Consider the following 25853-nt stretch of genomic DNA (forward strand, 5'->3'; position numbering starts at 1 on the left):
GGCCCTGGCCCAGTGGGCAGCCATGTTGGCTGAGTGGACTCTGACAACTGTGGCCCTAGAGACGGACACACTCATTTTCCCCAGACCTGTGCCAGGACAGTGCTCTTTGGAAAAAAGGAAGCTGGCCTTTGAGAAAGGGAAGAGCATCAGCTGCTGGCAACCCAAGGATGGCTGAACTACAAACATCCAGTTGTGAATTTTCAGTCAGTCATATAGGGCTTCCTGGGCCCTCCACGTTAACGGCCGTTTTTTTCTAGCTAATTTAAACAAAGCCAGGACAACTAGCTGAAGGAGGCCCCTGTTCCAAGCCTAGAGGTCGGCACAGCCTGGGGTTCCTTGCTCTCGAGAGCATCTTCCTTTAGGCATTCTTCCCCAGGGACTGGGGGACCGCGAGCCCTGAATTTCATCAGGTGAAGACTGGGATTACTGCTCACCCCACACGCATGGGACCCTCCAGTAACAAGCTCTCATTCTTACACTCAGCCTGGGTTCAGAGACTCTCCCTTACCTGCCAAGCCTCAAGCTGCTGCGAGAGGTTCAGTTTCTGCTGAATGGCATCCAGTAGCTGGCTGTTCAGAGACATCATGTCCATCTTGCACTTGGCGAGTTCCAGCTCCACAGCGTTCTTCCTGAAAACAGACAAGCCAGGGTGAGCGCGGACACCTTGTGCCAGAGGCATCAGGTTCTTTGCCTGGGGCACCTGGAGTCCTCAGGATGAGGAAACAGCCTCTGACCCCAAACTCACAACAAACAGTAACTGTAACAGTAACTATGATGTTACTTGTGGAGGGTTGGAAAGTTTTGCAATATGCTTTCATATACATTTTCTCAGTTTTCATAACCAACCTGTAGGTGAAGGAATAATCTGTCATCCCGTCTCAAACAAGAAGTGATTAAAAAAGAATGACACTTAAATCAGGACTGGAACCCAGAGATCAAAGGCCTCACAGCACTAAGGAACTGCTAATTTTCCCCCAAAAGGCCAGTCCCCTTGGAAGTTGGACTTAACCTCCTAGTGCTCTCCTTCTCACTAGCAATCCCCCCTTTAAGGGTGTGTGCAAAGGCAGCCACACAGTGGTGATCATCACAGCTTAGCTGATCGTTGTAGCCAACAGTTAGGGTAAATTATACGATGGAATACAGTCACCAGTAACAACCACGACATTGAATATTTACTGACAGTGGGGCAATACTCCTGATGCATGCTGAGCAGAGAAAAAAAAACAAGAAACAAGGTCACATATGATACAAGCTTTGTAAAAGAAAAATTGCCTGTATTTGAAGGTCATACACAAAAATGTCTACTTGGTTATCTCTAGGTGAGGATCACTGATGGGTAATTGCTCCCACACTTTTGCATTTTGTATTTTCACATTTTCATGTTTTACATATTATTTTGTTCACCTTTCCCAACATTCCTAAATCATGGTTGTTCAACGCAAAGGACAATTTTTGGGGAGGCAGGGAATGGGAATAAAAAATGCAAGAGACTAGCTGGGCAGCTTCTGCTAGGTGGCACTGGTTGCCCAGCTGCCAAAATGAGCATTATTTAGCCCTTATCTTCATCAACCGTTACCTTTTTTTAAAAAAAATAAATTTATTTATTTGGCTGCGTCGGGTCTTTGTTGCTGTGTGCGGGCTTTCTCTAGTTGCGGCGAGCGGGGGCTCCTCTTCGTTGTGGAGCGCGAGCTTCGCATTGCAGTGGCTTCTGTTGTTGCAGAGCACCGGCTCTAGGTGAACGGGCTCAGTAGTTGCGGCTCATGGGCTCTAGAGCGCAGGCTCAGTAGTTGTGGCGCATGGGCTTAGTTGCTCCGCAATGTGGGATCTTCCCAGACCAGGGCTCGAACCCGTGGCCCCTGCATTGGCAGGCGGATTCTTAACCACTGTGCCACCAGGGAAGCCCATCAACCGTTACCTTTCACATTCAAAAGGGCAAAACTAACAAAACTCCTCGTCGCACAGGACCAGCGACCAACGTGCATGGCCTTGAGAGGACCCACCGCAGAAGCTGCCCAGCTCACATCAAAGCTAAGCGCGGCCGGAAGCCGGAGCAGTTGGGTTAACCTGCTCGGGCCACCGCGCGACCAGCACTTCGTCTCTGGCCTCAAGTCCACCGAGCAATCGGTCACTTCCCCCGACACTCCAAGGTCCCCAGAACGGCTCCCCGCCCACTCTTCCTAGAGAAGCCGCTCCAGACCTCTCACACCAGGACCGCCCACCCGCACTGCAGCTGCAGGGACAGGAGCCGAGCCTGTCCAATCAGCTCCGGCATCTCAAATGCCGCACGCTGCTCCCGTCACGCCCGCTGCCATTGGCTGGCCGCAAACTGCGGAAATCCTTGCAAGGCGCGGGTTGTCATGGACGCCCGGCTGGCCAACCCCACGGTCCTGGAACGTCAACGCAAGCCCCTAGCGCCCCGCGCCAGGGCAGCCTCTTGAGCTTACAGGCGTCTCCCGGCAGGTGTCGCCACGAACAGCCTGAAGACCCCAGAATGTGCTGAGTAATGCTGCTGGCGGAGGGGCAGAGGTCCAGCAGCAGCTGCGGCCCGCCACGCACCGAGGGGTCGGTCCCCTTCCTTCCTGAAAGCCCCCCGAGCTGGGCCCACCTTGCAGACCTAGGTGTCACAGCCTTGGACTGCACCCTCCGGAACGTTTGCTCACCAGGGAATCTTGGTGCTTCTCGTTCATGGGAAACCCCAGACAAGGAAAGCAGTGCTGCAGAAGTCCCTGATCAATACATTAATGTTTTTTTAAAAAACATTTTTATTTCACCGGGTCCCGGTTACGTCATTCAGGCTCTTAGTTGCAGCATGCATGCAGGATCTAGTTCCCACGACCAGGGATCCAACCCGGGCCCCCTGCATTGGGAGCACGGAGTCTTACCCACTGGACCACCAGGGAAGTCCCTAAATCAGTTTTAAAAAGGAATATTTCAAAGGGCTAGAAGAATTCCTTATTTAAATGAAACCACTAGCAACTGACTCCTTTTTGTTTTTGTAAGGCAGACTGCTAGCCCTGGATTTTTTTCACTGAGGACCTTTCACCTGCAAGGAGATAAAATTGTTACTTAACTTAGCTGAAACTCACCTATTATATAGGATAAGGAACACCTTAAGGTTGTTGCTGTCCAGTGAAGAGAGGGAAGTTATTTTTCTTGGGAGGTTCTCACCCCTGTCTGCACATTAGAATAATGGGGTGGGCGTAAGGGGACGCTTTTAAGAAGTTGCCCCAAACTCAGAGATTCAGACTGAATTGTTCTGGAGAGGGCTCTGGCAGGGGCAGACTTCCCCAGATGATGCTAAAGCACAGCCAGGATCAGAGATGATGTATATGAAAGAATCTTGTAAAATTCTTAATGGTCCTATACATATGTGTGATTCCCCCACACTGAATGATTCCTTAGGTCTCTTGTCTGAATTTTTGTATACCCAGAATTTCATTTCTAAGGGACAGAAAAAGAACTATCCTGGAGTGATCTACCTCCCTAAGGGCCAGCCCTGTTTTACAGGGTCCAGGAAGGACAGGGGCTTCACTCCAGAATTCTCCCTACTCAGGGAGAAGAGTGTGCAAATCTGTTCAGTCAGACCCCAGGAGGTTAACTGGGCCTTCTTTGGCAGCAGGAAAGGACATGCATTTCAAGGTAGATTTGGTGATTTCCTCTGTCACCCAAGTGTCAGACCTAGGTGCACTTATTCTAAGGGAGGGGACTGGACAACTGTTTTTTCTGCTTTCCTGCATCCTGGAACTTTCCCTGGCTGTATCTCCCACCTCCCATGCTGATGACAGAGTATGGTCAGAGCTTGATGGTCAGCTCTCCTCCGCTTGTCTAGCTGAGAGAAGGTGACCAACTAGACTCTACTTCTAACTTATTCTGCTTCTTATTCCCATTGGGCTTCGACAATTAGTACCCTAATTTTACCATTTTATTCCCTAATTGTTTGGCACAATCTCATCCTTTGTTATTCATAAAAGTATGGTCTCACTCCAAAATATCACACTGCTATTCAAGTATTCAGTAACTAAATCCACCAGGAATGGCAAAGATAACACAGGTTTGTGAGCCTCACTAAGGATAATTCCAAAATGAACTGGAAATTGAAAGACAACCTGATACGAGATTCTGACCAGATAGACAAGGGGACCCAAAGGTAAAACTATGAAACGGAGATGATGGAAATGATTAAAGAGAACAGAAGGGAGAGGAGGGGACAATTGTATATGGAAGTGAAAAGTGGGAAGGTGTGAATTTTAAAGTCAGAAATTAAAATGTGTCATATTACTTTTTAAAAAGGCAAATAGTATGTATTTACAAATTGTTTTAAATAAATTCATTTTAGCTTCCTGACAAGCAGCCTTGAGGTAAGGGGAAAGGATGTGGAACAGGAGTCAGAGACCTGAGGTGGAGGCCAGTGATCAGCACTGGCTGTGATCCCGGGAAACTTCCTCATCTGTAAAACTGGGATTAAAAATTTTACTTCTTGCTGTGGCTGGGATGATGAAAGGATGAAGTGTTTTGTAAGTAGTAAAGTGATGCACAAATGTTGTTATTAATGTGTTGTAAAGCCCCCAAAGCAGGCGCATTTTTAGTGCCTTTTACCTCCTCACACTCAGCGTATACGGCAGATTGAGTGTGTGATAAATAATTTTCAGGGGAATGGGGAATATGTAAATGTTTTTTGCCTATGTACCGCCACATATTTTGAATGTAAAAGAATGCATTTATGCATTTCTTCTCTGCCGGAGAAAGCCCAAAACATTATTTAAAAATGACCCAGGGACTTCCCTGGTGGCGCAGTGGTTAAGAATCCGCCTGCCAAGAGGGAAGACATATGGGAACATATGTTTATGTATGACTGATTCACTTTGTTATAAAGCAGAAACTAACACACCATTGTAAAGCAATTATACCCCAATAAAGATGTTAAAAAAAAAAAAAAAAAAGAATCCACCTGCCAATGCAGGGGACATGGGTTCGAGCCCTGGTCTGGGAAGATCCCACGTGCCGTGGAGCAACTAAGCCCGTGCGCTACAACTACTAAGTCTGCGCTCTAGAGCTCGAGAGCCACAACTACTGAGCCCGCGTGCCACAACTACTGAAGCGCACGCGCCTAGAGCCCGTGCTCTGCAATAAGAGAAGCCACTGCAATGAGAAGCCCGTGCACTGCAACAAAGAGCAGCCCCCGCTCACCGCAACTAGAGAAAGCCCACGTGCAGCAACGAAGACCCACCACAGCCAAAAATAAATAATTAAAAACAAAAAGAAACAGTGAAATTACAATGTTAAAAAAAAAATGACCCAGTTTACTACAAATATAAAGGACAGAGAAAAATGTTAAATGACACTCTGGGGATGCAATCGAACTTAGAATGCAGAAAAACTATGAGATAAAAGATCCAGTTTCTTCAATAAATGCAAATTGGAAAAAAAAAAGACGGAAGGGGAAGTGTTACAGACTTTTGGGACATAACAAGTAAACAGAGTATGTGGACTTTGGAGTCTGATACTTATCAATTATAAAAAGACATTTATGGGACTTCCCTGGTGGTCCAGTGGCTAAGACTCCACGTTCCCAATGCAGGGGGCCTGGATTCGATCCCTGGTCAGGGAACTAGATTCCACATGCTGCAACTAAAGATCCCACATGCCACAACTAAAGATCCCACATGCCGCAACTGAAGATCCTGCACATGGCAACGAAGATCACTAGTGCCACAACTAAGACCTGGCACAGACAAATAAATATTTTTTTAAAAATACATTTATGGGACAACTGGGGAAATTTGAACACTGGATACTAGATGATATTAAGAAATTGTTTTAAGCTTTTTTACGTGTGATAATTCTGGTGTGTGTTTTACAAAAAGAATCTTTTTCTGATAGAGATTTATGTGAAAGTGTTTATGGGTGAGATGACACAATGTCTTGTGATCTGCCTTAACGTGGTCCAGAGGGGAGGTGGAAGAAGTGGGTGGCTATAGATGAAACAACACTGGCCATATGCTGGTTAGTGTTGAAACTCAGAGGTACATAGGTCGGAATTCATCTTACGTTTTTCACTTCTGTGTATGCTTGAAGATGTCTATAATGATAAATAAAAGAAACAAAAACAACCAAAAAACCTAAAAATTAAAAAGTTGAAGTATATAATGATATTGGAAAGCTCTCTAAGATATAAGTGGAAACAAAAACACAAGACATGTGGAGCAACATCTCACTGATGTTTTTAAAGAAATCTGCAAAAACTATATTGTACACCTGTATATGCATAGGGAAAAAAGCTGCAAAAAATGCATACCTGACTTTTACCAGTAGTGTCTGTGAAGAAGAATGGGATTAGGAGTGAGGGCGGGTAGCGGGGAAACTCTCACTTTCAGTTTTGTATTCTTCTGTATGATTTAACTTTTAAAATTGAGCACATACTCATGTTACTTTCAGTTAAACAAGTGGTGCCCACTCACTTTGCGATGGCCTCATCCCGGTCCCTGATGGCCTTCTGAAGCTGCTCCTTTGGTTCCTTGTCCTCAGATGTCATTCTGAGTCGGTCTCTCTCCTCCTTCAATGCAGTCATCTCCACACTCAGCAGTGTCACCTAATGAGAGACGAAGGGGATAAACGTGATGATACCACTGCTGCCGGCCTGGGGTGTTTCCCTCCAAGAGGGAGGAAAGAACAAGGCCCAGGCAGGCTCAGGGCCTATGTGCAGGGCAGGCTGGTGACTTCCTGCTGCCCCCTGCTCCAGGAGAGAGGAGGCCTCATGCTAGACTGGAGCTCAGTGGCCAGGGAAGAGCTCAGCCCTGGACTGCAGCCCTGGGGCCAGATCCCTGTTGTACAGAGCACAGCACCTCCTTCATTTCAAGGCACTCTCAGGGACCTAATGAGTGAAGGCCACACACGCATCAGGGCACTGAAACACATTTTTGGGGGTAGGGACTCAAGTTTTGTTTCTAGCAATCTTCCACTCAACATGGAACACTGCCCTGTGTTTCACAGGCCCCTGGCTGGTCCCAAAGCCTGGAACCTGGCTCCCATTTCTGTGACAGCACTTGACACAGCCTGGCTCTTTCACCTTCTTCCTTCAGCTCCCCAGGTCAAAGCTACATGGAATTTAGACAGAAAAATGATGTCATCACCTTTCACTTCAAGCCTGTTACCTTTTCTGTCGTCCATGCCTCAGTGAATGGCACTAGAGCCCATTCACTGGCAGTCAACCTTTGGTGGTGAGATGCCCCTCCTAGGGGCTCCCTCAGTGACCACAGCTTAACCCACCCACTGTACAGAGTAACCCCTTGAATACCTTGAGCTCTGCCATGCGAGAAGTGTGCCCTATCTATCTGTGTGTCTCAGAGCCTGAGTGCATACAATGCTGAATCCCCAATGCTTGTGCAGTAGACAGTTGTCATTTTTGGGCTAGTCAGCATCCAAAATCCCTTCCTATCTGGGGCATTCCTGGCTGCATGGACCTTGCTGGGAGGCAGAGCATGCCCTCCCACTAAGGAAGCCAAAAGAAGAGACATCCTTTCCTAGGTGCCTTGGTCCCCCACCTGGGGCGGCAGCTCTTAAGGGTACAGCAAAGCCATCGGCCACTGGGAAGTTAGTACATGGACAAAAAATGGATTTGTTGCCCCACTCCCCATGGCTTCCTGTTTTGGAGCTCAGTTCTCCAGCCTTCCTGTTGATTCTGTAAGATTCCAGATTTAATTCCAATATAGTCTCTTTCTGCTTAAGTTAAGCAGAGCGAGTTTCAGTTGTCTGCAACCAGAAACCCTGCCTGGTAGAGCTTTCAATAAATATTTGTTGAATGAATGGAAGGCGGGGAGCCCTTCGTCTCAGTTGATAGGATCAGACTAGAGTCAGGATGCCTGACCATGCCCTCTTATTAAATATTACACATACTTTTACATCTTTCCAAGGGGAGATCCATCCATACAGGTCTTTCCCTCCCACAAGGGGACAGACATCACCTTCTGTACACTCCTCTGCTCTTCAAGGCCCAGGTCTAATCATCTTTAGACAATGAAGCTGAGCAAAGGCCCCAGGACTAAGGCTGAAGAGCAAGTTTCCCTGGAGGTACTCTGGACCCCCCCAAGCTGAGGCAACACAGTTGCCAGCTCCTGGGGTAGCAGCCACTGAGGAGCAAATCAGAGGACACCCAGTAATGAAGAGGTATACAGGACAATTTGTTGTCGCTATGGGCAATGGATTTTGTACTCTCAGGTGCGTGGTAGGGAATGTACCTGGTGCTCTGTGCTTTCATGGCAGGGACAGCTCCAGTGAGCTGGGTGAGAAGCCTTAGGGAAGAACAGGCTGGGCAACTGCACAGGCCAGGGCATGCAGGTGCAATGAGCCTTGAGGCAGATGAGGCAACAGGTGAGAAGCCCAGCCTCACCGTATTCTTAGCAGGTTCCGCAGCCTGGTAGGCCAGAACTCAAGACCCAGAAAGCACCTGGCAGAAACAGCCAGCCCTCCTCAGACCAAATGAGCCCTGATGTGGCCTCAGGCCAGCTGTGGGACAGCCAGGTGTTCTGTCAGCTGAGTGAGTGACAGATAGAACTACATGCTAGGCAGGAAATGCCAACATTTAATGTGCTCCAGACAAAACTCCACAAGAACCTTTTGCTTTGGCCTGGAAAACCTGATCAAGGTAGAGACTGCCAGCTTAGGAGTGACAAAGGACTTATCCTCTCTGAGCTGCACATAAGTTCCATAAAAAGCAGGAATAAAAAGAACTATTCTGGGCTTCCCTGGTGGCGCAGTGGTTGAGTCCGCCTGCCGATGCAGGGGACACGGGTTCGTGCCCCGGTCCGGGAAGATCCCACATGCCACAGAGAGGCTAGGCCCGTGAGCCATGGCCGCTGAGCCTGCGCGTCCGGAGCCTGTGCTCCGCAACGGGAGAGGCCACAACAGTGAGAGGCCCGTGTACCGCAAAAAAAAAAAAAAGAACTATTCCCCACCATCAAGTTGTTGTGAGGATCAAACAAAATAAATAACATCAAGGGCCCCACTCAGGGTGTAAGTGCCTCCCCTCCTCCCCCCATATAGACCTTCCCGCTGTCATGAGGACCCACTGGGTTTGTTTATCTGCTGACTTACGTTACAGCCACCCCTAAATCCACTTTTCCCCATTAAGGTGGGTGTCCTCGAGATTGAATAGCATCAAAGGAAACATCCTGAAGTCATATATCCAGGGCTGACAATCATTTGCACGCCTGCTCTAAGAAAGGTGCTGCACTAGACGCTTTAGGAGAAGACAAAAGTACGTCAGACCTTGAGCTTGTTCTTGCGGGGGGTCTAAGGCTGGACTGGGAGGATGAGATGGGAGCGAGCGTAACCATGACAAGGCAGGGCCAGGGGGCTCCCTGAGGAAGGGAAGCAAGAGAGTTTTGAGGAGGAAGTGAAACCTGATTAGGAACTTGAAGGATGAGTAGGGCTGGGCTGTATGTGCAGGTGATGGGGGAGAGTCTTCCAGGCAGAGAGAGCGGAAGAAAAGACCCAGATGTGGGAACACAAGGGCAGCCTGTGCCACGCCCATCTGTAGCCTACATTCAGTTCTGCTAAAGCTAAGGAGGTGAGATGGAAACAACAGGAATGGAGGCTGGATGGCTGGATGCAGCCAGACCGTGGTGCCAAGAGGGCTGGAGGCTTCCCATTACTCGATGATGGGAAGTCAATCTAGAACGTGCAAGCGGTGTCCCATGTTCAAGTTGTGCTTCAGAAAGATGGATCCATATCATATGGAAGGGTGACTGGGCTGCGGGAAGGCAATCAGCTGGGAAGTGAGGACCAAAGACAGGGTGTGAAAGAATGAAGGTCTGAAATGGGACAGTGGCTAGGAGGATGGAGGAGAGAGAACCTGCTGAGATTTTAGAGGAGGGGTCACCGAGATCTCATTAGTAAGGGCCTCAACTGCTCCCAGCACACACTCCCCAGAGTTTTCATGTCCCTGCAGTAACTGGCATGTGCTTCAGTCAAGCATAAAGGAGCCAAATGACCGGGTTGGGGACTGTGTTTCTTACTGTGCCTCCCATGACCTGGCTTATTGGCCTGGGAATTGGCGAGGAGCCAAGAATAACTACTTTTCATATTGCTCTGCAGGTCCTCCCTGGCTCCCGGCAGCAGCTCCAGACCCCACGGGCAGCGCTCACTGGAGAGCTGCAGGGATGGGGGAGAAAAGGCTGAATGGGTGGGCAGGGAGCTCTCCACGGCCATCAAGAGGGCAGGAGGCAAGTCTTCAGGTCTGGCTATGGGTTTCTGCCTCAAACAAGTAATTATCAATTAAATTAAACCTGGGCTCTCTTTTATTTTAAAATTTGGGTAGGCCTCTGAGGGGGTGGGGTACTGCAGGTACTTCACCTTCCAGGCCCCATACCTTTTACCTCTGGCCTAGTTTCCAGGAGAGAAAAGAAAGCAGTGGGAGTGGAGGCTGGATCATGGGCGAGGTCAGACCATGGTCTAGGATCCGTTTGCTGGAACCTCGGTCATACGCCACCTTGTCTGGGCCCTGCTCCCCAAAGGGTACAAAATTGGCCTGACTCCCCTCATGATAGCGAGAGGCCCTAGAGTGCAGAGGCCTTGTCACATCCACCCAGCGCCTCTCGAGGTCTCGGGCAGCACAGGCTTGCGCTGAGCTAACTGCACGAGGCACCTCTGCCCGCCATGATGGCTGCCATTTCCACTGTCCTGGTAATTCAACCCGCATCCCATCCACTGCCCTGGGAGGTCAATGTTACTCCCAAGGGACGGCTTGACTAAGAGGTTTGCAGCTTTGACTAAGGAAGAGATGACCCCTGGCAGAGGCCCAATTCTATATCCTATTTGGGACCAAGTGTAACCATCTGCTTGATGAGGTTTTTTGAAAGAGAATCCACAGGAATTGACCTAAACCAGTTATCAGTTGAACTTTTAAGGAAAATTCCCTGGTAGAGATGGTCTCCTAAATAGTTCCATAGCAGACTCTCAGCAACCTCCACCTTGCTAATGTTTCTGAACCCAATAATGCCCTCTCGGGTTTCCAGTTTTCTAATTCAGAGAAGCAACAAAGCGACTTTTATTAATCCAAAGAACTCTTATATCTGCTTTCTCTTGCATTTTATTCTTCGAGTTTGGAAGGTGTGACACTCCCCCACCCCGCCCCAGCCAAACGAACGACCACCTGAGTGTCTTAGGTTTTAGGCACAAGAATGTCTTTGGCTGCCCAACCCTACTTCCCAGGGGTTGGCCAGGAACAAAATACAGCTTTCAGGAGCATCTTCCTGTCCTCCTTATCTGGTCATTCACAAGAAGAAGAAAGCAGTAATGGCTGGGGGTGCAATATCTTCCAAGAGAATAATACTAGAAAGTCCAATGGGTACAACCAAAAAAAGGCAGGAGTTTATTTCTGTAAGTTCCTTTAAATTTAAGAAATACTGACTGAAGTGAAAGCCAGGCTTAAATTCCATCTCTCAGCAATCTCTTCCTGTAGCAGGAAGGGATGACTAGCTTTGGACAAGGAAAGAAGGGGGTAGGGTTTAAAATGGTACCTGTCTGGTGTCCCTCACAAGTGGGACAGAACCTCCACACGTGACCCCAGTCAAAGGGAAGAGCGTTTATTTATCTCCTAGGACAGATTTTAGAAGCTCCTTTTTGGGTGGGGCTGCTCCTAAGCCCTTTAAAACTTTTCAGATCAGAATATAGATGTCCTTCTCCAGTGTTCTTAAGAGATGAGATCATGATCAAACAGGAGAGGAACACTGAGAGCAGCAGTAAGTGCCTCTAAAGCTGAAAAACAGGCTGGCAGAGGTGACGGCACTTACAAAGGGAGAACAGGCCTGCAAAGATCAATTGTTCCTCGGTTTGCAAACTTCCCTGCTCAGAAGCTGCTGGAAAACCATCAATAAGCGTCCTGGGAGCTATGGCACTTTAAACTGTCAGAATCCACCCAATTATTTGGGCTCTGCAGAGGGCAGTGTGTCGCTGGAGGAAATGGAGGGTCAAGCTATTCTTATCCCTGACAATTTCACTTTGGCCTAAACCAGAGGACTGTCTTCTTCGTGGCCACGCAGCATGTGGGATCTTAGTTCCCTGACCAGGGATCGAACCCGGGCCCCCTGCAATGGGAGTGCGGAGTCTTAACCACTGGACCACCAGGGAAGTCCTAGGCTTCTTTTCTTGAAGACACCCAGTTCACCTCAACTTTAGGTCACCGCCCCTGAGATCTGTCAGAGGAGAGCTGCTTCTCAAAGAGACGTGGGAGAGGGAAACTCACAGGGGTCCTGAGGGAGCTGGGGACACGTGCACATCCTGCGCTGGGGTGAGGATGGGGGTGCTCACCTGACTGTGGAGCCGCTGCAGCTCTTCTAGGCTTTGCCTCAGTTTACCCCTCTCTCCCTCCATGAGTTCCCTTAGGGCTCTCGAATCCTCACTGGTCTGCCTTATCTGTTCTTCTAAGGAGTCATCATCAATTCTCCGGGAGCTCTGACAGCAAGAGAGAGAGAGCCGGCCAACCAGAGAGGTGGTGAGAGTGGAGGGGAGTGGAGAGATGGTTAGTGGGAGAGATGCAGAAGGGAGAGAGAAAGAGGAAAGGGGAGCAATGGGGAGGGGAGCAGAGAGATGGTTCGGTTTGGGGAAACACAAGATAGTGGGGGGATGAGGAGAGGGGGAGAGAGGAGAAAAAGAGAGGCAGAGGAGGGAAGAAATAGAGGGTTAGAGGAGAGAGATTCTCTTGCTCAATTTCAACGTGCAAACAACAACTAGACATTTATTTTGTTTCAGGTTTCGGGGAAGGGAAATTGTGTGGAGCCAACAGCACACCTCACTCTGACAGCTCCCTTTCCCACACTGACCCGGCCTCCACACTACAGTGCGTTCCACAAATCAACACAGCATGTTCAGGTAAGGACAACCACCCTTTCACCTTACTTCACCTCATATGGGTAGAGAGATGCAACCATTCTGTAGGAGGAGGAAACCTGAAGAAAAACAACAACCCGAGAGCTGGGGTGGTGAATGGAGAGTAAGTCTGGCAGAAATCTGACATGACGCTGGAAGAAATGCCCGTGTGCCTGGGAAGCCTGTGGGAATGTTCCTCTCCTCCACAAGAGGAGCCACATCTGGAATTCTAAAAGGCCCTTGTTGTTGCTCATCCCAACTTTCCGTGCTCACTTCTAGCCTTCGAGCAGAGAAGCTTCAGATCTTTTAACTTTGCCTGTTCACAGCTAACTCCACCACCAGGACCAAGGGACTACAGAAAAGTAACTTGCAGTTTTTACCGGGATGCAAATTTCTACAGTCAAAGGCCTCCCAGGAAAGCCCTCACACTCGAGGTCCCTGTGGCCTGCACGTAACCGCATGGAGGGAGGCCTCCTCTGCATCCTGTGCCTGCAGGAAGGGACTCTAGAGTCTTCCATCCCCAGCATCGGGCCCTCTGCCTGCTCCCCAGTGTTCAGTGCTCTCAGACGAGGGCTCAGAAGAAATTCTTGCAGACGTTATAAGGTTCCAGTTCTAGGGTTAACCTCACCCTCTGCATTTGGTTTCAACCTCCCACCAGCCAGGTTCTGTGGAGCAAGGAGCTCTCAGCTTGGCCTCTTACCGTGGGCTCCATGCCATCCACAATGCTCTGTATCAGTCTCTTGAGCTCGCTGAGAGCAGTGCGCAAGCTGCCTGCTGGTACATCCTTGGCAGACGACGTTTCTGAAGACTCGTCCATTGAGGAGTCCGTGGAGACGGCCGAGTCGGCGCTGTCATTTCCTCGAAGGTGTGAGCAGAGATAGCGAACCTGGCAGTAGGCTTCCCAGAGCTGCAGTCTCAGCTGCCCCACAAAGAATTATTCCTGATTATGGATTCTAGAGAAGACTGCCACCAGCCATCTTATTCTAGTGTATGAATCCAAGATACTAGTTATAGGGAAAGTTTTTTTTTTTTTTTAATCACCTGTCCCAAGAAATACTGATACTTATTCTGGGCCCAGTACACCTATACAGAGTCCCAATTCTTATTTTCCCTGTCCTCAAGACCCTCCCATTTACACATAAAGCACATCTTTATACAGTCTGTTACTTTGGTGGAAGTCAGTGCATGATTGGGGGAATGAGTGGTTATGAGTAGAATGAAAAGAAGCTAATTGGATGGATCACGAATGTTCTAAAACCCTGTCAATACAAGAGGTATGAGGCTGATATTAGTCAACAAGCATTTCCTAAGAGGCACTGCTTCGTGACAGCTCCAGCCAGCAGGCCTAGGGGCTTGCACAAGTGCAGACCACGGGCCCCTGCCAGGCTGAAACTAAACAGCAGGCACGGGGTGACAGGGATGGCCGACGGGCTCTCAAAGGCCAGGGTCTGCCCCAGGATCCCTGGGCAACCTCACGTGCCACAGCGGTGGCGATGCCAGCACCTGCTCTCTCTCCTGCTCCAGCTCCTCGGCCTCCATGCTCTGCTCTATTTCAGACAGGAGGGACGTGCTGGTGGCTGCAGAGCTCTGCAGACTCCTCTCCTCAGTGAGCTCCTCCACCTTCACCTGCAGCTGTCGGTAGGAGAGCCGTACCTCCTGGAGCTCCAGCTGGCTCTGATGCAGCTTTCAGAGAGACAGCAAACGGTGGTGAGGCGGGCTGAACCCAAACAGAAAAACTGACCCTGAACCCAGTCATGCTTTTAGATCCTGCTACCAGTTTACAGAAAAATACAGAGGAGGGAAGAACTGGCTAGACTATGTTAAGGGGATGCAGTCAGCAAAATCCAGACTTGGGAAATTCTATAGGACAAATAGCTCAGTTTCTTCAACAAATAAATTTCAAGAAAAAAAAAAGAAAGATAAAGGGGGAAACTATAGATTAAGAGACTTAAGAAACATATCAGCCAACTGCCACATGTGGGCATATTTTAATTTGTATCTTGATTCAAATGAAAAATGTGAAAAACGATGACATTTATAAGACAACTGAAAATTTGAACACTGACTAGATATTTGATGATATTAAAGGAAATATTGCTGAAGTTTCTAGCTGTACTAGTCCTGTGGTTATATTTTTTTATGTTCTTATTTAGAGGTATTCTTTATTTACAGATGAAATTATAAAAATTCTGGGATTTACTTCAAAATGAGAGGGGAGCAAATGGATGTAATGAAGATAGGGCGGGACTGGCCAGGAATGGACGGTTTGTAGAGCTGGACAATGGGTTACGTGGGATGTCACTGTCTTATTCTGTTTTTGAGTTCATCTGAAATTCTCCAGAATAAAATGTTCAACACGCAAACATACAGGCATACAAAGTAAGGCACCATTAGACTCTCACCAGAATGGCTAAAATAAATAATAGTAACAGAATAATAATATCAAGCTCTGATGAGGATGTAAAATAACTGGGACTCTCATTTCTGGTGGAAATGGAAGATGAACCACCACTGTGGAAAACTGTTCGGCAGTTTCTAATGAGTGAAATGCAGATCTGTTCTACTATTCTATGATCCAGCTGTTCTATCCTATGATCAAGCTGTTCCACTCTTAGGTGCAGACCCAGTAATAAATGACTGAAAATGCAGATGAAAGACAAACAGGATGTTCACAGCAGCATTATTCATAAAAGCCACAGATGGGAAACAATCTAAACACCAATAAAGATAGAATGGATATATTCACATGCTGGAATACTATACAGCAGTGAAAAAAAGAACATACTGCTTACTCTATGCCACAACATGGATGAATTTCTTAGACATGATGTTCAGCAAAAACCAGACACAAAACAATATATAATGTATGATTCTATTTATAAAAAGTTCCAAAACTTCATTGAGATGAAAGAGATGAAAGTCAGAATAGAAGTTTGCTTTTGAGGAAGTGTTAGCGTATTGACTGGGAGGGGGTAGGAGGAAGACTTGTGGGTGCTGATAATGGGCTATGTCTTGATGTGGATGGTGTTCACACAGGTATATATAAAACTTCAATGGGCTATCCACTTATGATCTGTATGCTTTACTATATGCATGTTGTACTTTAATGAAAAAATTAAGAGGAAAAGGGTTGTTTGGAAAGGAGCTAGGGGTGGGATCTGGAATAACATCTGGGCAGTAATACCAAGAGTTCCCAAACCCATGGGAAAAGCAGTCTCTCCCTACTTTGTGTCATACCTCATGGTTTACAGATAAGGCCCTAGGCCTGGGAGGGGCCTTACATAGCACTAGAAGCTCAGAGGAGGAGAGCGACACCAGTGGTAGAGAGGAGACAGCAACGCAGGCATCATGACCTACGGGCCAGGGCTCCTTCCCTCTCTTTCGTTGCCACTACTTCACCCTTCTCTACATTCTCTGTGGCTCCTTCCCTGTGGAGTCCAAACAGGGCACTGCTACCTGGTGAGGTTGTTACTGCTGAATGTAAGGGGAGACCCTACTGTGGCTGCTAAATGCCACACTCTTACTAATATACTCCATCACTACACTTACATTTAGCACAACAGACCCGAATTGCAGAATCAATCTGTTTGCTAACTGCTATGCACATGTCCATATACTACACGTGCACAGGAGCAATGTTTCCTACTCTTGTATTTGTGGACTGCCCACCCTCCTTTTAAAATATATTTTTGGGGGTGAGGATGGGAGAAGAACTTCTGGGGATTTAAATTTAATTATTTTATCCTTTTATAAAATGGCATTTCTGGGTCATCCCTGTTCATTAAAAAGAGTGAACACTGTATTGTCTTTTCCAGACTGTCATCCAGGTGGGCTTATGGCTCCTGCAGAGATGCAGAGACGAAGGGGCAGTGGGCAACTCAGAGCTCTGTGGTTCTCATGAATGGGGCAAGCTGCCTTGCAGAGCCCGCAGCCAATCATTTTGGTGCCCTGGGAGCCTCTCTTCTGCTGGTCCAGTATCAGAGAACATTTGCTAATGGCACCAGTGGTCTGGATGTGCCTTAACTAGGAAGAGGTTGGAGCCTGGCTGCTTGGAGAATGAAAAAGGAATTGGCAAGCCTGCTCTGCATGGTTCCAGTGGATCAGCAATACCTGCTGGTCCAGTGGGAACTCCTCCAGCCTTGGTTTTGAGGAAACTCAGAAAGAAGAAATTAGGCTTTGGTTTTTTTTTTTAAGATATGCCTAGGAAGCATTTGGCACAATTACAAACGGCATTTACTAAATTGACAAAATGCTTTGCAATTATTTTCTAGACAACTCCACATACATCTCAGCAGGAGAAGTTCAGCACAGACAAGTACAAGTTCTTAGTCACTGGACAACATTAGTTCAATTACTCATGCACACTCAAAGGTGCTTAATTAATTATAACAGCAAAAGAACAAAGACCAGGACAGGTCTGCCCTCTCTGGTCAATAATTGACCCAAACTCAGAAAAACCAAACCAAAGCAAGGAAGAGTCTATTAAATATAAGAACCCTCTAACATAAGAAATATCACCCTTTATAAAACAAAGATGAAACCAAATGTATTTATATGTATGAACAAGGAAGACACCAAATGTCTTGTGATTGGAGAGTATACTAAGTTCAATACTCATGCCCTTAAAGCTGGCAGAAGTGGGGGCACTCTCCCCGTTTTACGCTGCAGGAACTGAGATGGTGTGATGCTAAGTGACTTCCCTAATGGTACACACCCAGAGTCAGGGCGAGGTCTAGACTCCAGTTCATTTGCTTCCTGGGTCCCTACAGTAAGCAGGGCCTGTATTCTCTGCTGATGAAAGCCACCCACTGAGTGGGACAAGGCCCCTGTACACATTTATAAGATGCTCAGCTTCGTATGAAATAGGGCAGTTAAGTTGCCCTCAGAGGGACAAATCCTTTACTGGGTATTAAGAGTTCAGCAAAATGCCTGATTTTTAAATTTACTGGGTGCTCAATAAGTAATAATTTTTATCCCTGCTCAGCCTGAAAAAAAAAATCAGAGTTGGATTTGATCCGTGGTTTAAAAAATCTGTGTTTGACAGTAGAACCCCAGTTACACAGTAAACCAGATTAAAGGGGGCTACTCTGCCTGTGGCAGCCCTGTTGCCCTGCCTGCTCAGCCTTCTTCTCATCCCTTGTCTGAGGAAAAGGATTAAAATCATGGGATTAGGTACATTCCAAGGCCACTAGCTCTACATTTTACAAGTCTGATTTAGGACCATTCACCTACTCCCTGAGTGAGCTGAAATTTCTATTTCTGTATCAGTACAGGCCATTTCATCCATAGAACTAATTAGCAACACCTTAAGGAGATTTTTATATGAATAAAAGGAAAAAAATTACAAATAGTTCGGAAAGATGAGACTTCAGCCCATAAATGCAGATTTTCCAAATCAAGGTGGGAACTCCCTGACTTGATGTAGGCCCTGCACTAGTGATACGCTCTTACTCTTGAAGAAGCCCGATTGGAAGACAGCGAGTGTGCAGATGGTGAGGATGTGAACATGGTGTGACTGGGGACTCTGGCTGCTAGAGAACATACAGCCCACTGTGCCAGCCAGGCACTGCATGGTCCACACTGGTCCTGGCTCTTCCCCATCTCCAGGTCTCCCATTCTTGATATGAAATAAGGACTTTTCATTTGTGAATTCATGCTGAACTAGAAGTTTGTTTTAGGCAGGGCCATTTTCCCATTTTTCTGTACTTCTTTTCCTTCTCCTCTCCATACTCTACCTCAGCAACCCTCAGGAGAGTGCCTGATGGGGTAATAAATGCTGAAACACTGACTTCCAGAGGCAAGTGATACACTGGAAGCTATCATTGAGCACCAGGTAAAGCAGGTAGGAGGGTCCTCTTCTGGATTCTACCAAGGACTTACTGCACTTCTTAGGATAAAGGATTCATCTTTCTAAGCCTCAGTTTTAGAATATATGCAAAACCACTCTGTTCTCTGTAAAGCGGCATACAGATGTTCATGCTATTATCGTCGTCAACCTTAAAATATGAACAAACTCCTTTCCATTTTGAAAACTGCTGTGAGGCTTTAGCCAGCATCATTTTCTATTCAACATTTACTGAGGCCCCACTCATACAAAGTTCTCAGCTGAAGGTATAAAAGCATGGAGAGAGAAAAACTGTTAATTTGCCCTAAAAGAGGTTAATTACTCAGATGGCCATTTAACTGATGGTGTCAAGTGACCTCAGCCTAAGAGGTCTCCTTAGCCTAAGAGGTCTCCCCAACTGAGGGCTTTCCTCAACAGCCAACTGCTGAGCCCAGTGGGGCCTTCTGAGGCCTGGTCTTTGGGTGGGGACACACCTGGCACTTGAGTATACTTGGCTGACCACTTCCACACGAATGGCACCATTGCAATCTACTCCGCTCCCTGGCACACTCAGAGGACGCCCAAGGGGAAGCAGCGCATTCTTAGCCACTGGCCCCAGTGGTCCTAGGCTAGCACAGCAAAGCTTTCTCGGCAGCAGATGCTACACTCTATTTCTGGGGAGGCTGAGTGATTATCGTTTTGTTTAGGGGGTTGTTTCCTGTCAAGTGTGAGCTTTGGGATTCAGCTGAGGCCTGGTGGCAGTTCCCAAATAAGTACAAATATAGCCATGAAGCAATTTCCTTTAGGAAGAAAAAAGAGGCTAATTAGGCTCATAGAGGGGTCAGCCTGTGCCTTTGTTAACAACTGGCAGAATCAGGATATAAGTCTTGCTGTGTTCAGTGGGCAGCTTCTTGGTTTCTGTTCAGTGCCAGCCAACTGAATGCATCAGCCTGGGGAAGCAGCAGCAGAGAGCACTGTGAGCCAAGCACAGAGTCACAGGATCCCTCTGAAATCTCCGGCAGGTTTCACAAACCCCAGGAGGCAGAACAGCACTCCTGGTGTTCCAGTCATGTTAACAGCCCAGAAAGAACTCAGTGAAACTGCTCCTGGGGCCAGTGGCTCAGAACAAATTGGAAGGATGACCTGTGGTAGCAATGCGCTTGTTCTCGGCAGAGAAAGACCAGCCCAGTTAGCAGAGCCTGAGGAGAACCATAACCGGGCCCAAGGAGAGACCTCTCAGCTTTACCCACTCCTGACCCCGGTAGTGGCACTGGCCTCCCAGCCTTTCCCTTTGGCTGGGCAGCTAAGCACTCCTTTGACCTGACCCTGGTCCTACATGACTGCTTCTCTGCCCCAGTACCTGGAGGTCTTTGTCATGGCCCTGCCTCTCCAGGATCAGCACCCGGTCCTGTAGCTCCTCCACAGTCCCTTGGAGCAGGTCATTCTCCTCTAAGGTGGCACTGAGACGGTGCTCCAGCTCCCGTTTCCGATCCGACAGCATCTTGATCTGAAAGGGTGGAGAGCCACAAGGGTGGTGTGGAGTTACACCCGGGCTGATGAGTAGGGAGGGAGGGACCAGCCCCGAAACATGAAGGCAGGTGTCTCTCCAAGTGCTCTGCGCAGGGCCCTGGTGCCTCTACCTCTGAAGGAACAGCTGTGAACTCTTAAGCTGAGGAGAAAACCCCTCCCCTTTGGAAACCTGTCTGGGAAGGGGTAGGAGTTGAACTTTGGGGAAGCTGGAATGTGGGGTGCCAGGCAGAGGCAAGGAAGGTTAGTGCTCTCTGGAAATTCCACAGATAAGACAGAGGAGGGCCCCACCTTGCTGCCTATAACTTTTTTTTGGCCCTGCCGCACGGCATGTGGGATCTTAGTTCCCTGATCAGGGATCAAACCCGTGCCCCCTGCAGTGGAAGCACGGAGTCTTAACCACTGGACCACCAGGGAAGTCCCCTGCATACAACTTTACTTCAACCCCACAGTTTATGGGGAAGTGGAACCTAATCTGTGGGACCATTCTTCTTTCTCAAGTCCTGAGCACAAGAAAATGCCCAAGACAGTCTCTGGAGCTGCTGTATTCTCATATTCTATGTCTCTCCTTTGTCCTTCCCCCACTGCTGGCAGGTTTGGCTCTTGAGTCATGGTCCAGACCCCGGGTTAATGGGGGAGCCAGAAGGATACAGAAAACAGAGCAGTGCCTGCATCAGCCCGTGTCCTGGGAAGGAACATGACATACACACAAGTAAATAACTGATTTTACTTAAAGTATCTTTTGCTTGAGCAAGAAGTTTGTGAATAGAAGCAATTTTTCTCTTTTTATTAAACAGGTTGATATGTTTGTACACTGAGTATCTAGCTAGTCTCAAGAAAGATACAGACCTTCTTTTAGAAAGGTCTGTCTTGTCTCTTCCGTTTCAGTGAGAAAGCAGAGGAAAAGAGGAAAGAGATGCTGGGTAAGAAGCCGCCCAGCACTCCCCAAGGCCAGCGATGCTTCAGCCCAAGAACACTGCCCTGCTCAGGGGCTATGGGAAGCCTTCCCAAATCCCTTCAATTGCTAGTGGCCTTGGGAACTTTCGGAGTCCTGCAGGTCCCCCAGCTCCTCCCATTTATCAGTTTTCTGCTAGAATGATCTCTCAACCAGTTTCTTGTGAATATTCTCCTGTTGTGTTTAAGATGTTCTCCACACTCTCTAGTCTAGCATGACAACAATTCACTAAAAGGACCAACCTCAGACTGTTTCCAGGGGAGATTTGGAAATGAATGTCTAACTTGTCCCAAGTCCTCTGAAATCTTTACCTTCCCCCTGCTTTTTGGCTGTTCTCACTCTCTGAATTCTGTTCATAGGGCACAGATCTTCCCTGGCCACCCACCTATCAGATAGGATGCTGTCCTGGGGAAATGAAGTATGTGGCCTTTGTCCAGAGGGATCAGGTATCTGGCCAAACAAAGAAACACTGTCTCTCAAGTGTGCACCTGGGTAAGGGACCGAAAGGAGCAGGCCCTTTTGTGAATGGGTCCACTATTCCCCACACTGAAGCAGCGTTACCCACATGAAGGGAATTCTTACTCTAGTTGGTTTTCATTTAAATACCCTCTGACCTTTACATTTTCCTTCCCATGGATCACCTTTGTTTCCCAAGTTCCACTTAGTGAAGTCATGAGGTAAATATGGTTCTGATACACAGCCCCACCCCTTAAAAAAACTTAGCAATTCAGCTCTATGTGAAGTAACTTATTTGAAATAAACAATTTCATAGCTTGGCTTTTAAAAGTAGCAGTGTTATTGGATGAAGCAAGGAATTGGCATTAGGCAGCCAACTCCCTCACCCCATCCTACATACCCTGAAACCTGGGACCAAATCTGGCCATAAATATTCCTGGGAAAGACCCTGTGTCATGAGGGTCTAGAAACAGTGAATTGGGGGCGGTGGGGAAAGGAAAACAGGCAACTCGATGGAGTCAGACTTCGGCAGAGGTGGCTGAACAGCACATCATGCACACAGACCGTCACAGACAGGCATGCCAAACCCACCAGCACAAACTACTTACTTCAAGAACCTGCTGCTCAATACCAGTAGGAATTCCAAGGGAAGGGAAGAAGGAAGGGAGAGCCAGGAGAAAAGAGAAGATATGGACAGACTTTAGGAAAAACATCTTCATGTCATTTATGAAGCAGGAGAGCAGCCATCTGGGCCTCTTGGGCCTGACCACGCTGGCTGGTTCCTTCAGGGGTGCACGATCATGTGGCGCTAGACCGTCCCTCAAAGTGTGACTCAGCCAAAGGGCTACTGTTCGGACACTTGGCTGAGGGGTCCTGGGAGCAGATTAGGTGGAAGCCTCCTCAGGAGACAGCCCCCATTTGGACTGGTGATAGGACCCCTCCCCTCTCCTCCCCACAACTGGATTCTCAAAGTATTGTCCCCTGAGTGCTACTTTTTTTCCCCCTCTGGCCCTCTCAGGCCATAGACCCTGCCTGCCCTCTCATATACTTTCAATAACATTACTTTCTTCCAAACACCACACACAGTGCTTTCCACATATTAACTCATCAGATCCTCACAACAACCCTATGAAGTAGACACTTCTATGACTCTCAGTTTATAAGTGAGAATAATAGGCCCTATTAAGATGGACTGAACTGGACCCAAATGGAATGGAGGAAGGGAGGATTCCCTTTCCAATCTTCTATTTAGGATTGGCATGGATGTTCTTTGAGGGATCAACATACTCAGTAAAAAGTAGGGCATTCATAATTTCAACACACTCAGCAGTAACTCTGAGCAACCTTGTTTTTCTAGACAACAGGCTACCTGGAGGAACATGGTCAAGTGTTCCCCATTTAGTTTCTCACAGATATGTCTCCCTAGAGATTTTAGATAGAGCAGGTTTTTGTTCAGAGGGCTCCTTGTCTAAAAGACCTGGCACGGCACCTCCAATAAGAAAAGCACTTCCATCCAAACACTGCTGCACGGGGAGGCTCACCTCGGCCTGAAGGCTTTCGAGTCGGATGATGTGCTGGTTGGTTGATGAGTTTTTCTCCCGAAAGTCTTCTCTGAGGGCATGGACTTGCATAGATAGCTGTCTCTCAACTTCTGATGCCTGCAAGCAGAAGAGACCATAGAGCTGATTTAGAGGTTGTACAAAAGAGGACTGATTTGCCTTTCATTTCTCAAGCATCTCTTTGCAACTCTGTTCTACAAGTACACGATGAGAAACTGGTCTCCCATCCCTGGTCCCTTTGTTCCCTCACACCCAAACAAGACTAACCCCTATCCCTACCTCCACCATGAATGACTCTGTCTAGGTCTAAGACCACTTTGCTGATCAGAGGAAACAGGCCTAGAAAATTGTAAGTTCTCAAATGTTAGTTATCATCATTATGATTCTGCACACAGCAGAAGCTCAGCAAACATCTAAATTGAGAGACATTCTCAGTATTTTACATGGAAGAATAAGACCAATATACCTAATACCTTAGAAATTCCTTTATTTCTCCCATGCATTTCCTTAGTGGGGCCCAGGCAAATCATCTCTGTCTGTATTTCTTACTTCCAGTCAACATGGGTACTATTTAAAATACCCGGTTCATGTCTGTTAAGATTTTTTCTGTTCATTCCTCAAGGAACTTTCGATTCTCTGGGGAGTGCTGGCTGAGGTGCTCGTTTCCCACCCTAATCCATTTATTCTCTAATGCTGAAACACAGCAAACACCAAATACCATTTGGTGTGTCAGCACCTTCTCTTGAATATGCAGGAGAGTACTTTGAAAGAATGCACCCTTGGAAAGATATGAACTCAGTCATCCTCCGGAGGGCCCAGCCAAGCCCCCACTGAGGAAAGCCCTGAACCCTGCCCTGTGGAGGAGAGCCACAGGACAGGTTAAGTAACTGCCTCAGTGCTTTTCTGAGGCCAAATAGGGTCAGTAAGCTTTATGCGTTCTCAGGAAAGATCACGGTGTGCAGAAATGGTTGGGAAAGGCTTTCAGAGGAGGTGGGATGGTAATAATGTTGAAATGGTAGGCTAGCTGTTCAATGAGGCTCTTACAGTAATGGTTATAGGTTCAACAGTTCCTTTTATCTTCAAGTGCTGTATAACCAATTGTCCATCTTTTTTTGGTTCCATAGATTCAACAAACGTGCCCCCTGCCCCAGACTACAGCGCCACAAGAATCAACCTATACTGCTAGTTTTTAAACAATTACAAAACATACAACAAAAGAAAATTAAACCATCTCTTTTTCTTCCTTATTCTAAATTTAATTTTAGACACTACCAGCTTGTTTCTTAATCACTTAGAAACACATTAGTCATCCTTGCCTAAAAATAAAATTAGTATTATTTACTGAGTAGTTCACTATGTGCAAGAACTGTGCTAAATGCTTTACCTCAATTGTCACAACCAAAGTAGGGCCTGTCACCCTCAATTTACTTCCAAGGCAACAGGCTCAGGGAAGTGAGGGAACCTGCCCCACATTTTAGTGAATGACAGCATCAGAATGGTAAACTTTGGGCTGTCTTACTCCGAAATTAGGACTGCAATACTGCCTTCTTACACAGTATCTTGAAATAGTTTTTCCTATTTCTATCACTCACTATTGAAACTAACTTCACGAGTCCAATTTAGAAAGGCTTGTTTTCTTTTTCTTCTTCTTCTTCTTTTAATACTAAGCAATTTTATTTGACTCTTGAAATTTCTTCAAATAGAATTTAGGGCCCATAAGGAAAATTTCCTCTTATAAATGCTGCAGTTCGATTGCCTATACTGAATTCAGTTGACTATCAGGGTTTCAAATATGTTCAGATTACAAAGCACTGGGTAATTCAGGCAGCTGACCTCATTCTGAGCATCACTGCCTTGACATGAATCATGAGACAACCACAGAGATGCACTGAGGGCTACAAATCTAGCCCAGGTGGTATCAGAAATGCTCCTGTAGACAGTCTCCTCTCAAAGTGATCTTCCTAGAAATAAAATTTGTCTCTTCCCTCCAGGAAGCATGACACCAAAGTCTCAGCTCCTAACCACTATGTTATAATGTTTCCTTTAATTGTCTGACTCCTCAGATGTGCCCAAGGATATACTGTTCACAAAGACTTCTAACCTACAGCTCTCATATGAATCTCCAACAGCCCTAAGAAGCAGGAATTGATGGCCTCATTTTGCAGACAAGGAGGTGGAGGCTGAAAGGAGTGGCACTGCCCTGGTCTTCAGCCTCCCGGTTCTGTGCTCTCCCACCACACCATGGCCACCTCCAGTCAGGTGGCCAGTCATTTGTCTGTGATGGTGATGGAGGGGAACGGATCAATCAGACATATAAGTACCATCTGTAAGGAGCTAATGCACCTTCCAAAGTATATTATTTTCTTCTTTTTCAGAGATGGAAACTGGCTCAGATACTTAGACCTGACTACCAGAATGAATATTAGCTATTTCTGCACATAAATTAAATAATAATCTCTGAAGTTTGACATAACTCTAATGTTCTAAATGCTTTCTGAACAAAGTATCAGAAAGGTTACAAAGCCAATTTTAGTTCCATAGTGGATTTCAGAGCTTCTTTGAAGTTCTTCAAGTAGGAGAGTAAGCCAGAATAACAGTGGTCTTTCTGAAGAGATCTGCCCTGCTCCTGAGAGGAGGGATGTATGATGAAAGGAAAAACAAGTTAAGG

At 47.1% G+C, this 25853-nt stretch overlaps 1 protein-coding gene across 3 annotated transcripts in view; it reads right to left on the minus strand.

Annotated features, from left to right (window-relative positions):
• LOC115855349 (BICD family-like cargo adapter 1) overlaps positions 1-25853 on the minus strand; it is a 96617-nt gene that overhangs the window by 3863 nt on the left and 66901 nt on the right. For 2 of the 3 annotated variants that reach the window (XR_009566330.1, XM_030860524.2), the window contains exons 3-9: positions 23168-23284; positions 20049-20195; positions 14368-14547; positions 13565-13783; positions 12307-12450; positions 6459-6589; positions 509-629 (exon numbers count right to left, since the gene is read on the minus strand). Coding sequence is in view for 2 of the 3 variants with exons in the window: in XM_030860524.2 (XP_030716384.2) it covers positions 509-629; positions 6459-6589; positions 12307-12450; positions 13565-13783; positions 14368-14547; positions 20049-20195; positions 23168-23284 (1059 nt within the window). In the remaining variant the exon portion in view is untranslated. The remainder of the gene's footprint in view (positions 1-508; positions 630-6458; positions 6590-12306; positions 12451-13564; positions 13784-14367; positions 14548-20048; positions 20196-23167; positions 23285-25853) is intronic. The other variant, XM_030860526.2, reaches the window with a different exon arrangement.

Source organism: Globicephala melas, chromosome 13 (genome assembly GCF_963455315.2).
Source record: "Globicephala melas chromosome 13, mGloMel1.2, whole genome shotgun sequence".
In the NCBI taxonomy this organism is placed as follows: domain Eukaryota; kingdom Metazoa; phylum Chordata; class Mammalia; order Artiodactyla; family Delphinidae; genus Globicephala; species Globicephala melas.